Source organism: Scaptodrosophila lebanonensis, unplaced genomic scaffold, assembly GCF_003285725.1.
Source record: "Scaptodrosophila lebanonensis strain 11010-0011.00,11010-0021.00 unplaced genomic scaffold, SlebRS2 tig00000024-arrow-pilon, whole genome shotgun sequence".
Classification (NCBI taxonomy): Eukaryota; Metazoa; Arthropoda; class Insecta; order Diptera; family Drosophilidae; genus Scaptodrosophila; species Scaptodrosophila lebanonensis.
This window is the reverse complement of record NW_022060538.1, coordinates 8,310,693-8,323,417: the sequence shown is the minus strand read 5'-3', so window position 1 is coordinate 8,323,417 and position 12,725 is coordinate 8,310,693. Positions and strand designations below refer to the sequence as shown.

General features: G+C 44.2%; 1 protein-coding gene across 2 annotated transcripts in view; it reads left to right on the top strand.

Moving 5' to 3' along the window:
- The window catches only part of LOC115621784 (mucin-19), a 75,312-nt gene that overhangs the window by 55,955 nt on the left and 6,632 nt on the right, over nt 1-12,725 (top strand). For both annotated transcript variants that reach the window (XM_030515542.1, XM_030515543.1), the window contains 3 exons: nt 6,820-6,983; nt 7,060-7,305; nt 8,400-12,315. In XM_030515542.1, coding sequence (XP_030371402.1) covers nt 6,820-6,983; nt 7,060-7,305; nt 8,400-12,315 — 4,326 coding nt within the window. The remainder of the gene's footprint in view (nt 1-6,819; nt 6,984-7,059; nt 7,306-8,399; nt 12,316-12,725) is intronic.

The window sequence follows — 12,725 nt, the reverse complement described above, 5'->3', positions numbered from 1 at the left end:
TAAGTCGGTCCTGTCAGTCAGTCAGTCGCTTAGGCTTGTGCCTTGCAAATAGGATTCGCGACGCGTTGCTTGCCTTTGCTCACTTCTGGCTCGCTAGTTTGATTCCAATTGCACAAAATTCAAAATAACGTGCCAGACTGACTTACACACCAACATCCACCTCCTCCTACCACCCCATCCCCTCCCCCTCAATCCACTGTAAATGTCGGTCCAGCCATCGTAGCCAGAACATCCATCTATCCAACCAACCAACCAGCCAGCCAGCCAGCCATCCAAGCCATTCGTCTATCCAGTGAGTCAAAAGTGCGCCCATCTGCGTCTCTCGACTAACCAAACTTTGAAGTACATACATACACACATATGCACATACATACATATATACATAGTATATGTAAGTATGTCTGTATGTGTACTACGTGCATATATCAAGTGTATATATTTTTCACTCGATTCCTTTTTTATGTGCGCCAGTTCTGTTTGTGGTTTTTCCTTTGCATGAAATTACACTTTTCGCTATACTATATATGTATGTTTGTATGTATGTTGACTAACTACACACACCGTTCCATGTATAGCTGTTGTTCTTATTATTATTATTGTTGTTGTTGTTGTTGTTGTTGTCATCATTTAAACTTTGTAGCACCAACAAGTTTCTATCTCTATCTTTATTTGGTTTCGGTGCCGTCTGCCTCATGTTTCACGCTTTGTCTGGGATGCTGTTGTTTCGCTTTTCGCTAGAAATCATACATTTTTAGGTTTGGGAATCAAATTCACACACACACGCAAAGAGACACTGATTAAGGAGCTCTCTATTCAAGTTAATCTGCATGGAATGGGCTATCAAAACTTTTCCATACAAATCACGAATCTCTGTCTCTGATGGACAAAGTGTGAGCTTCTTATTTAAAACTGAGATTTGTGGACAATGCTCTAGATGGGGGCTCCTTAATTGTTAGTAAATATATAGTAAATCGGAACTACAGTGACAACTCTCTTACTGGACACCTCTTTTATCTGGACAACTTTTTCTAAAACATTCGTTTGGTGTACCCTTGGGAGGACAAAAGTTGACCGATACATGGCTTCTCCTCATAAAACTCCCATTTAGACCGTCACTTTTTCTATCACGGGTATAAAGGATATACTAGAGCTAGATTAATAAATCAAGGGCAGGTTTCGAATGAAGCTTGGAAGGGCTTCCTAGATTCAAAGTCGAGGCGATGCGCAAAGGTTATTATTGCCAACAAAGGAAATGAAACAAAATACTAAAATTTATAAATCTTTTACATATTTAAAAAGTTCTCCATAGCAGCTCGTAATAAACAACAGTATTATCAAAATCGAATTTCTATATAATGGTTGGCATAAAACCGATTCATGCAACAATGGACGCGTTCAGCAGGTCGTAGCGAACGCGCCCAATGTTTTAATTGAATTGCAAAACTTCAAAAATAAACCTAACTGTTCGTGGCTTTTTCATAAGGAACCGGGACAAAATTTAAACTTACATATGTATATCTAAACAATAAGCAAAGACAAACCCCTATAGTGCAGTTTTGATCTAAAAAAAGTTCTTAAAACATATTTGTAGGCAAAATTATAGCTTGAGTTTTATTATACCCTGTACCCAAAGGGTACAAGGGTATATTAGTTTAGTGCGAGTGCACATGGAACACACAGAAGGAGGCTTGGTAGACCCCACAAAGTATATATATTCTTGATCAGCATGACAAGCCGAGTCGATATAGCCATGTCCGTCTGTCCGTCTGACCGTCTGTCCGTCTGTCCGTCTGTCTGTCTGTATGAACGCAAGGATCTCCGAAAGTATAAGAGCTAGAATAACCAAACTTGGTATACAGATTCTCCTGAGACCGAGAAAGGACGAGTTTGTTCATTTTTTTTGATCCACCCCCCCACTCCACCCCTATTAACGATTTTCTATAACTCCCGTAATTCTAGGAATTTTTAACTAAAATTTGGTTGTCACATTAGGTTAGTAATTATATAACCGTATACCAAGTCTCATTATGATAGAATGATCGGAAAAAAAGTTATAGCCATATAACCAGGCTCAATGCACACATACATACATATGTACAAGTACACAAACACGCATAGACACGATTCTGATGTAATTGTAAATGTATGTATGCATGCATGGAATATTTTATATTTAATTAGTTAATATTTAGTTAATTAATTAAATTAATTTAGTTAATTAATTTAATTAAATTAATTAATTAATTTAATTACTTTTTTGTGGGGTGGTACAGGGTATTTAAGAGTTGAGCCTGCTCGACTTTAGCATTCCTTTCTTGTTTTTGAGTTAAGTTGTTAAGTAAAGCTCAAAAGTAAGCATTCAATTTTGATAGAATGAATAAAATTTAAAATGTTTAAATCATGGTAAAAATGCATAGATAATCCTTAAAAAAAAGGACATTAATTAATTGTTACTAAAGGTGAATGATTTTTTCTTAAAAAAAAAAAAATAAGACATTGTGTGGTGCAATATTTCGATACCTATATATTTCTATACCCTGCACTGATAGGTATATATGTACGAACAATAATGAAAAAAACAAACTTTTCAAAATTAATCGAAAATGAAGAAGAGAAGAATGCTTCATCATTTAATTTGCAACCTTTTCCTGGCCAGTTTAGGGAAATACTCTCATATGCATATAAACGGATTCCTATTGACTGCACAATAAGATTGGAGCTCGTTGCATGCAGCACTTGAAATGAAAGGGTCACTCACTATCAGAATTCTGCCAGAGACTGCAGACATCGGAGGAGAGCGAGCGGGGGGAGTCAAACGAAAAGCCTCACTTAACATCTTTGCCAAGACCCGGGCAACGACGAAAATTATTGTGCTTGCGCTAAAATATAAACTCGAAACTCGTTGCCAGGACAATTTTGCAGTACACGCCAGCGACAACAGCAGCAACAACAATTTTGATGATGACGATGAAGGCGATATGGCTATGCAGACGACGGCGACGACAAGCGACGATTGAAGAATGGTGGCTCCCGCTGCTAGGGTTTTTTTTTTTTTTATATATATATATATATATATATATATATATATAGTTTTATCGCAGCTGTAAACAGCAGCAGGCGAGCAAGTCAGTCAGTTAGTTAGGTGGGCAGGGGGTAGAGTAAAGCAGGGCGCCTGTTAAATTCTTTTACGCTTTGTTTTGCTGTCGATAATGGCGACGATTGCTAGACACACACACACACACACATACACACACACTCACACAATCAATCCCACAGAGCAGTCAACGAATCTCGCTCATCGACTATGACGACGACGATGTCGACGGTTGCGACTACTTTGATGCATGCTTATGCTTATGTTCCTCGTTTATCCTACGCCTTCGCTTATTTTTTGTTTTACATATTTTCATGTGCCACCCAGCCCTCCACCCCTGCGCCCCTGCACCCCTCTACTTCTGTCGTCTGCCGCCCCTTGCCTGCCTCGTAATCTTTCATTTGGTGCGCCTTTTGTGTCTGCCTCGAAATCGTCTCGTCTCGTCTCTACTTCTACTCTGCTGGATTCTGTTTCATTTTTTTCCTCTTTTTTCATCCATATGCAAATTAATGTTGGCTGTTTATGCTTCTTGCCATAGCTGCTGTTCTTATTGTTGTTGTTGTGAGTTTGGAGGAGGCGAGGGAGAACAGCTCCATCGACATGTACATATATGCGCAGCTTCAAGATTTTTTTTATACTGAGATCGACTCATCATCTTGTGGGTATTATGCAAATTTTTTTCATACTTTGCTTGTTTGTTGTTGATTTTTCATTTCATTTTCTAAACAATATACAAAAAAAAACACAGGGACTGGAAAGGGAAAATGTTGCATATTGTTTTTATTTTAGAGTTGAGCTTTTACCAACATACGAGTACTCGTAGCATATGCTGAAAAATTGCAACAACAACAAAGTTGAAGTTTTAATTGAAAAACTACTTCACCCACACCTCGAGTTATTTTAAAGCCGCTTTCAATGAGAGCAAGCACGTGCTATGAAAACTTTTGCTTGCCTGTGCAACAAACTCTCAAAAACAAACAAACGTATGTATGCCCAACGCCTTCACCTATGTACGTGTATAGTATGTGCATAGGTCTCCCATAAGCCCCTAGCTCTGATATGAGTGCAGAGGGCTAGTATGTGATCAACTATTATTATTATTTTTATTTTTTTTCCTTCAATTTGAATTTAAAAGACTTCTCCAGAATATTTTTCTGTGTTATACAAATATTAGCGGCTTCTGTTTCCAGCTATCCCCCTGTGGCCCCTATGAATAGCTATTTTATGAGCAAATGAAATGGACCTATTTGAAGCATCGTACTATTTTGAGATTGTAAACTATTCCAAACATGTCTTAAAATCTACAAAGCTGTATTAATGTTTTAAGATTTAACAATTACGGTTAATAATGGTACGGATTATGCAGGCTTAACTCTAAAAAATTAAATAAAATTCTGAAAGCATTAAGATTTCAAAACATACTACCAAAATTAGATGTTCAAAACCACAAATCGGTTTCATATTCAAATAACTCTTGATTTGAATCTTCTAAGTCTCATTTAATCTTGTATTTTGTAAGATTCCACTACTCAAGGCAAATTAACTAATTTAAAAATTATCCTTTTAGGACAGATCTTATATAAAGCAACAATTAACAAGAACTCTTAAATAACAGGGTATTTAACGACAAAAAAAAAAAATTTATTAAAAAAATTAATTAATAAAATTAAATATAAAAAAGTCCATACATACAGAACCGTGCATTACATAATTAAGCCACAGCAGCAACAAATACACCTGCGGACACAGCTTGGGTCTGGTTATATGGCTATAACTTTCTTTCTAATCAACCTATCATAATGAAACTTGGTATACGGATATACATATAATCACAAAGTGGATGTGACTACCAAATTTTAGTTCAAAGTTCCAAGTTATTGAAAATCGTGAATAGGGGGGAGTGTGTGGGGTGCATCTGAAAAAATGAACAAACTCGTCCTTTCTCGGTCTCAGGAGAATCTGGATATCAAGTTTGGTTATTCTAGCTCTTATACTTTCTGAGATCCTTGCGTTCATACAGACAGACAGACGGACATGACTATATCGACTCGGCTTGTCATGCAGATCCACAATGTATATACTTTGTGGGGTCTGCCACGCCTCCTTCTGTGTGTTCCATGTACACTCGCACAAAACTAATATACCCTTTGGGTATAGGGTATAAAAATATATATGTGTACTGATGATGTTATTAGAGAACGTTTATAATCATTTTTAACACTAATAGAGTACAATTCTGTTCTTGCCACTCTTTGAAGAATGATCTAGAATCCTTATTTGTCTGTCGAGTCTGCTAGGGAAAAGGACCTTTGCTAACCTTTCAACACTAAACTTCAAGGTGAGGGGCCAAATTGTAAAACTATTTGGAAAGGTATTACAAAAAAAAGGCAAAAAATCTATAGAGGCAAAGAATAAACTCGTAGTAGAAGCATCTGTTCACTTGTTTAGCACATTAGAGCACATTAGTCAGGAATGAGAATTTCAGCTGAGTATTCAAAACTAATACTTTTGAATTCCAAAAGTGTGGCATGGAAATAAAAGCAATTAGCATATGCAGTAACTGATAACCCTATAACACACATATATTTGGAAAAATTTGGTTGTTACATCAACTCAAAAGCTAATCGAAGCTTTAAACTGATAAGAACATATAGTATAGTACATATAATAAATTGACCTTTGACTTAAATATTTTGTAGCTCGAGGCTAATCAAGAGTATTCTACAGATAGACATTTCCATTTATTGCACAGATCTATACAATGTTTGCCAGTACATACAAGTACTTTTGAAAGCCTAGAAGAGAGAAATTTGACCAGAATCGGAGGCAATCGTGTGCTACGAGTACAAGTACGGTCCGAAACGAGTGCAGAACAAAGCCGAAATGAAGAAGTGCAAAGAACTCTCAAAACACTAATGAAACTGGTTTGTTTTTGCTGGACTGGACCTGCTGCTGGCCAGGCCAACTGTCTGTCTGTTTGTCTTCACGTGCTAGTATGTGTGTGTGTGTGTGTATGTCTGTTTGTATTAGTTCTCTCTCTGTGTGTGAGTGTGTGTGTGTGTCTGAGTGCGTGCGTGTAAACGAGTTGGGGGCTTGGGTCTTCAGCTGGTGCCGTTGCTGAGGAAATGTGCTAAGTTGCCTCGTTTTGTATGCACAAAAGCAAGTGATGTGCGCTACATGAGGCGCATCAGTTAGAGGATATGGTGCAGAGCGATTCGGTGAGGTTCTAAGGGGGGCGGACTGCGGGGAGGGTGTCGACGCAGGCGGCAGCAAATTGAAGCTCAAAATAAACAACTTTGAAATGGCGCGCAATTTTACCCACTTATGTCCGCCTCTCTGTCTCTATACACATGTGTCTGTCTGTGTGTGTGTGCCTGTGTGTGTTTGTATAAATGTGTAAAGAGACTTTGTTGCAACGCATTTCTTCAGGTTCGCTTTTGGACCCCACTCTGAACCTCGTGAGCTCATTGGTCACGTACAAAATTGTGAGCAAAATTATTGGCGATACATTTCTGGGTTTGTTGTTGATTGCATGTTCTTTGGATATTTGATATTTTGCCAGATGCCAGTTGTTTGTTGTTTGTTGGCCAATGTTTACGGGCTCCGTCTGTAGTAGTCGTCGTCGTTTCTGGGTCAAATGTTGGAAAGCTAAAAACACAAATCCCTGCAATTTAGCCCAATTGTATAAATCTAATCATCATTTGTATTCTTCTTTTTCTTTGCAGGAATATTGTCTCCTCCGGGTCCGTTTTTAACGCCCAGTCCATCACCATCGATCTCAGCTAGTCCACGCCTGCAACCGTCACCATCTCTATCGCCATTCCCACAGGATGTGGTGCTTGTAGCTGGTGGTAACGCATTAACCGCCAACAGCAATCCACAGGAACACGTGAGTTTATCAATCTATTTCTCTATCTTACTGCTGATTTGTCTAATCAACCGGGTTTTTCTTTTTGGTATTGCAGGAGCGCAAGGCGGCGACGCCTGGCAGGCGACAATCGATTCACCAGTTTACAAATGGAAGTCCAAATGCTGGAACCGTTGTCTTTCAGCCGAGCCCCTCACAATCGCCGGCCGCTGCCACCACGGTCATTGGCGTGACAGCTGGCGGCATTATAACCGCGGCTACAACCGCCCCCGGACAGCACAATGCCCTTGGCAATGAGCTCAATGCAACGCTCGTGGGTTCCAATAATATACAGTTAAACAAAGTGAGTAAACGGCACAGCTGTACAATACTTAACTGTAACTGCAGACAAATGTGGGTATAGTGGATACTCTGCATCCATTTGGAATCTAGGCTATGGCTATTTAACTAGGGCAAATAATAAAAAACTAGAATTATTGAATCATCCCTTTGATTGACAAATAAGATTCTTAACAAGTATCATCTTTCTTTAACAACCATTACCAACAATGTTGAGTTATCCCTGAATGCTGAATGACCATTTCAAGGAGCACTTTCCTACCCTTTGGATTATTGGAATTGGCACTTGGGAGATCCCTCTCTAACCTTTGGATGCTTATGTTGTCCTCTAGCTGGATGGCCTTGTTTAGGAGGAGCTTGTCTGCCAGTGCAGCCGCAGCAATCTGATTTGCCCGAGCCGCCACATGAACAAGGAACTTCAGCTTGACAGGGGCTACTTGGAATAGCTGATATGCAATGTACTCTTCCAGTACAGCTGCAGGGACAGGGGGTATCAGTTGTTTCCTCGGCATCTGGATCATTGGAACACACCACCTCAGTTGCTTCGGTATTAGTGTCACAAAAGCCTTCTGCTGTCTCTTCATTTGTCCCGTCGGGACATTCTTCTTCTTTTTCTTCAATATTGGTATCGCAAGAGTCTTCTTTAGCGAGACATTCTTCAATTGTTGGTTGTTGATCACATGAATCTCTTGTTCTAGTGCAAGGTATGCCAAAGACACCACCAATAGTTAGACAAGCAACTAAAATATATGTTCATTTGAGCTTCTGATCTAGTTTCTTGAAGATGTTACGGAGGTACTTACGAATGATAACTACATTTCGCAGCAGAGGCATTTTGAAGTTCCAGTAAATCGAAATTTAATTGCCCGAATTGGCTGCCAACTGAGCACCGCAGCTTTTATAGTAGAACTTCGTTGCCCGACATGTTTACACAATTGTTAGCATATGGATTTATTTTCGTTATGTGGCAGGTCGTTGCAATTTGCATATGGTTTTTCGATTCTCATGTACACTTAAGTGTGCGGCTTGCCTCCGCTGTGCCCCCCTCAAAGGTTAACAGATATCTGACCCCTTTCCCTCTTTCCTCTTTCATTGCAGAAGGGCAATAAGCGTGTGGGACAGCAACAGCAGCTCCACCAGCAGCCGCACCAGCTCGCGCATCAAATATTCAGCACTAACGCCGCGGTTCCCAGCTCCACAGCAGCCGGCGGCTATGGGCAATCCAACGCAACGGCTATCAACACGACGCCCACTTCGTTTGCGACAGCAAATGTGGCTAGTAGCCCAAAAGGTCAAGCGAAAAAAGGAGCGAATAGTGCGCATGCGCCCGGATCCACACTTCTCAGTCAGCAGCAACAGTTCCAGCAGTATCAAAGCAGCAGCCCCTTAATTGCCGACAGTCCTATACCCAGTCCGAGCAACGCGATAGCAGCCGCCGCCATTAAACCGCCCACGCCGCAGCCCCAATCGGTGCAAATGTTGCAGCAACAGTTTACGATAACAACGGGCAGCATGCCGCCCCAGACGCAAACCATTGGCGGCCATCCACAACAGCAGCAACAACAGCAGCAGCAGGTGTTTCAGTTTATACAGGGGCCGCAGGGGCAGATCATTGCAACTGCCCAGCCAACGTTGCAGCAGCAGCACCACCATCATCAGCAGCAACAACACCAGCAACTGCAGCAGCAACAACAGCAACAACGATTTGTTAGCAATGCCAGCATAGCTTTGCCGCAAGCTGCAGCCACCAAGTCGACGAAGGCGCCACAACAAATACTGCCCAAGCCGCAGCAGCAGCAACATCAACACGAACTCGCCCCACAATCCAAGTCCAAAAATGGCAGCAATGCCAATAGCAATCACAACAACAACAATAGCAACAACGTCGGCAACAATTTGTCACATATTCCACAAATATCGCAATCACCGCAACCCCAGCAGGTGCAACTGAGCGCCACCACCAACAATCCTGGCGGACAGACGCAGCAACAGATCCTATTACCGACGGGTGCCACCGCCAGTTTGGCAGCACAGCCACAGCAGTTGCTGCTCAATCAAATGCCCGTTCTGGTGCAGCAGAATCCGCAGGGCGTTCAGTTAATCCTCCGGCCGCCAACGCCTCAGCTAACAGGAACACCATCTCTGGTTATTCAGAATCCACGCGGTCAGGCTCAACTGCAGCAACAGCCACAGCAGCAACTCCTACGCATTGTGAACACCAATGGTACCACCATGCAACTGGCTGCTGCGACGCCAACCTTCATAGTCTCCTCGCAGGCCAATCTCATACAGCAGACGGCTGCGGGACAGCTGCTGTCCAAGTCCAATCAAACAGGGCCCGCCATCACACAGCTCAGCGGACTGCATGCGGCACTCGCCCAGGCGCAGGCGCCACGATCTCAGCCGTTCACCACAACGGCCACCATCAACACCCAACTGCTTGGCCAGAGCGTAGCGCAGCAGTTGCAAAATCTTCAGCTTGCCGCTGCCAACGGCATCACACAAATCCAAATGCCCAATGGTTTGACTGCCATCTCGAACTTGCCGGCACAGCTACAACAAAGTCTGGGCGGTGCCATCAATCTGAATCAGCTGAGTGGTGCGCATCTACAGCAAATAGCGGCAGCGTTTCAAACACCCCAGCCGCCCTCGGCTGGGCCCGGAAATGCTGGACATACAGCAGGCACTGCTGAACTCTTCGCCCAATCATCCCCAGCTCATGTGCCGCTCGCCGTAACGCCGGAACCACTGCGTCAGTCCACACCAGTGCTACAGCAGCATCAGCAGCAGCAAGCCATGGCCACCATACAACTGCAGCATCAGCAGCAGCAACAGCAGCAGGCTCAGATACAGCAGTTGCAGCAACAGCTGCAGCAAACCCAGTCACAGGTGCAGCAAGCGCAGCAACAACAACAGCAGCAGCACCATCAGGTGGCAATCACCACGACAACAGCGGCCGTGGCGGAGCCTAAGAAAAAGGCGCGACCTAGAAAGAAAAAGGTTCCGGCTAGCACTGCAAACGCTAACACCATAACTGTTCCCGTCAACAACACGACGACAACGCCAACGATCAATGTGGTGCAGCAAAAGATGGCCATGACTGCCACGTCAACGTCGCAACCTCAGTCTCTTCCGTCAGCATCTACCATAACCACCCACACAACAACCTCGGTGGTATTGTCGCAACCGCAAGCGCTACAACAACCGCAGACACAAACACGCGCCAAATCGCCCTCACCCCCGCCCACAACAATCCAACGGGCCAGCAATGGCAAACTTGATCTCGGTGATGTGATGAAATTCTGCGGCATTACAGAAGACGACGATGACGATGAGGACTATGGCATGGATATGCTAACGGCTCCTTCTCACTCAAGCAGTAGTGCGAATCATGCTGAGGAGACGGCGACAACAAGCGCAGCGAGCACGACGCCTGCTCAAGCAGCAGCAACAACAGTCGGGGGTAGCACCAACGACATCATGATCTCTATACCGAACCAAAACGGCAGTGATGGCTTGCCCTTCACACTGACCATACCAGCGGCATCGGCCCCCTCACTAACAGGCAACGAATCAGCCACCGAAATACCAAATATTCTAATCAAGATTGATCCCAACGATGCGAGCGCCACTGCATCAGGCGCCACAGCAATACCACCGTACACAATATCAACGCCCCGTCTGCCCACGGCCGAAGAGATTCAGAAGCAGGCACAGCAGCATTTGGCCCAACAGGCAGCAGCTGCAGCAGCAGCAGCCGCAGCTGCCGTGGCCAAGAACACAAGTAATAGCAACATCGGCAATAATAATACTGTCACAGGACCCACCATAAGTTTCAGTCTGCCTGCCGGCCTAGGCGGTGGACACGTCCAGCAGACAATTGGCAATGTGACGCTGCAGCCAACGGCCACTGTGGTGAGCTCAGCATCTAATGTTGCTGTTCCCATTTCGGCCAGCATTACATTGGCTAGCTCGACGGCGCCGCCTACAGTGGCCACGGCTACAGCACCGGCGGTGGCGGTCACTGCAGCGGTGAAGCCACGTCGAAAACCCGCCGTGCGACGTAACACAAAGAAACAGGAAACGGTTTCCATCAGCAGCAGCAGCACAACCACCACAAGCAATACATTTACACTAACAACACCATCTCTTACCGGTGGAGCGACCAATTCTGTTACCACCAGCACCACTCTTATGCTGCCCCAGAGCATGACCGCCACACCGGTGACTGCCGTGCCCAGCCAAATCGGCAACATTCAAATCTCGCAGGTGCAAAATCATCATCCCACCTTGCCCACAGCCGTGAGCAATGCAGTCGAGAATAAAATACAAATAATGCCCATTATGCCGCCGGGTGCTAGTGTCATGGGTGGCAATCCCACTGGAGGCACTGCGTCATTGCAATTGCAGCCGGCGACGACCACGGCTCCTCAGCAGACACAACTGGTGTTCCAGCCCACCACTCAACAGTCAGAATCGACAACCATTAAGTTGTCCAGCGATGGTAGGCAGATGCAATTAGTTGCCATTCCACAGGCGACGCCACCGGCCGCGCCCACAGCGACGCTTACGGCCACGGCAACGCCGACTGCATTGCAACCTCAGACTACGCTGGGCAGTGCTGGCATTACCGCTGGCGGTGCAACTATTCTGCCGCCACAGTTAACAGGCATGCCCGGCAATGTATCCATTTCGGTGGGATCACCGGCTTCGGCTGCGGCCTTGGTGCCACAGCTCACTGGAAGTCTCACTCTCACTGTGTCCGAGCACTGTGAACGTCTGATATTGCGTCACGATCCCAATCATCCGCAGGATCATCAGTCACAGCTCATTCTACAGGCACTGCTCAAGGGAACGCTACAAAATGTCACCATCATCAACGAGCCAACGCGGGTGGAGCCCAACAAACAACCACCAGCGCCGCCCACGCAGATGACGACACAGCAACAACAGACGCAACTGTTGAACGTCGCGAAGGCAACGAGCACAGGAGCTGTAGCTAAGGGCGACAAAGGTAAGACGAAGTTTAACAAGAATAGGAATTTTAATTTTAAACGGGGAGGATAATGAAATTTTTAATGAATCCGTCTTAATCATACCACCGAGAGGTGTATTAGCTTATAGCAAGGCTAGGAAAATGAGGCTGGCTGGCATACACAAAAAATAAAATAGAGAAACGCCTACAGTTTTTTCAACTCACAATCTCAATACTCAACCAAAAGTCACGAACAAGCCAATAGGGCCAAAATTTTAATAGCAATTTAGTGCCGAAGGAATTACGTCCGAATTACTTGTATTCACAATTTCATCTGCTTGGATAAAGATAATTGGATTGTAATGTTGGTTGGAACCACCAGGCACTTAAATGGGTCCTTACTGACGGCCATAAAACTCTTGTGAACTCCAATATAGTCGAAAGTTGTA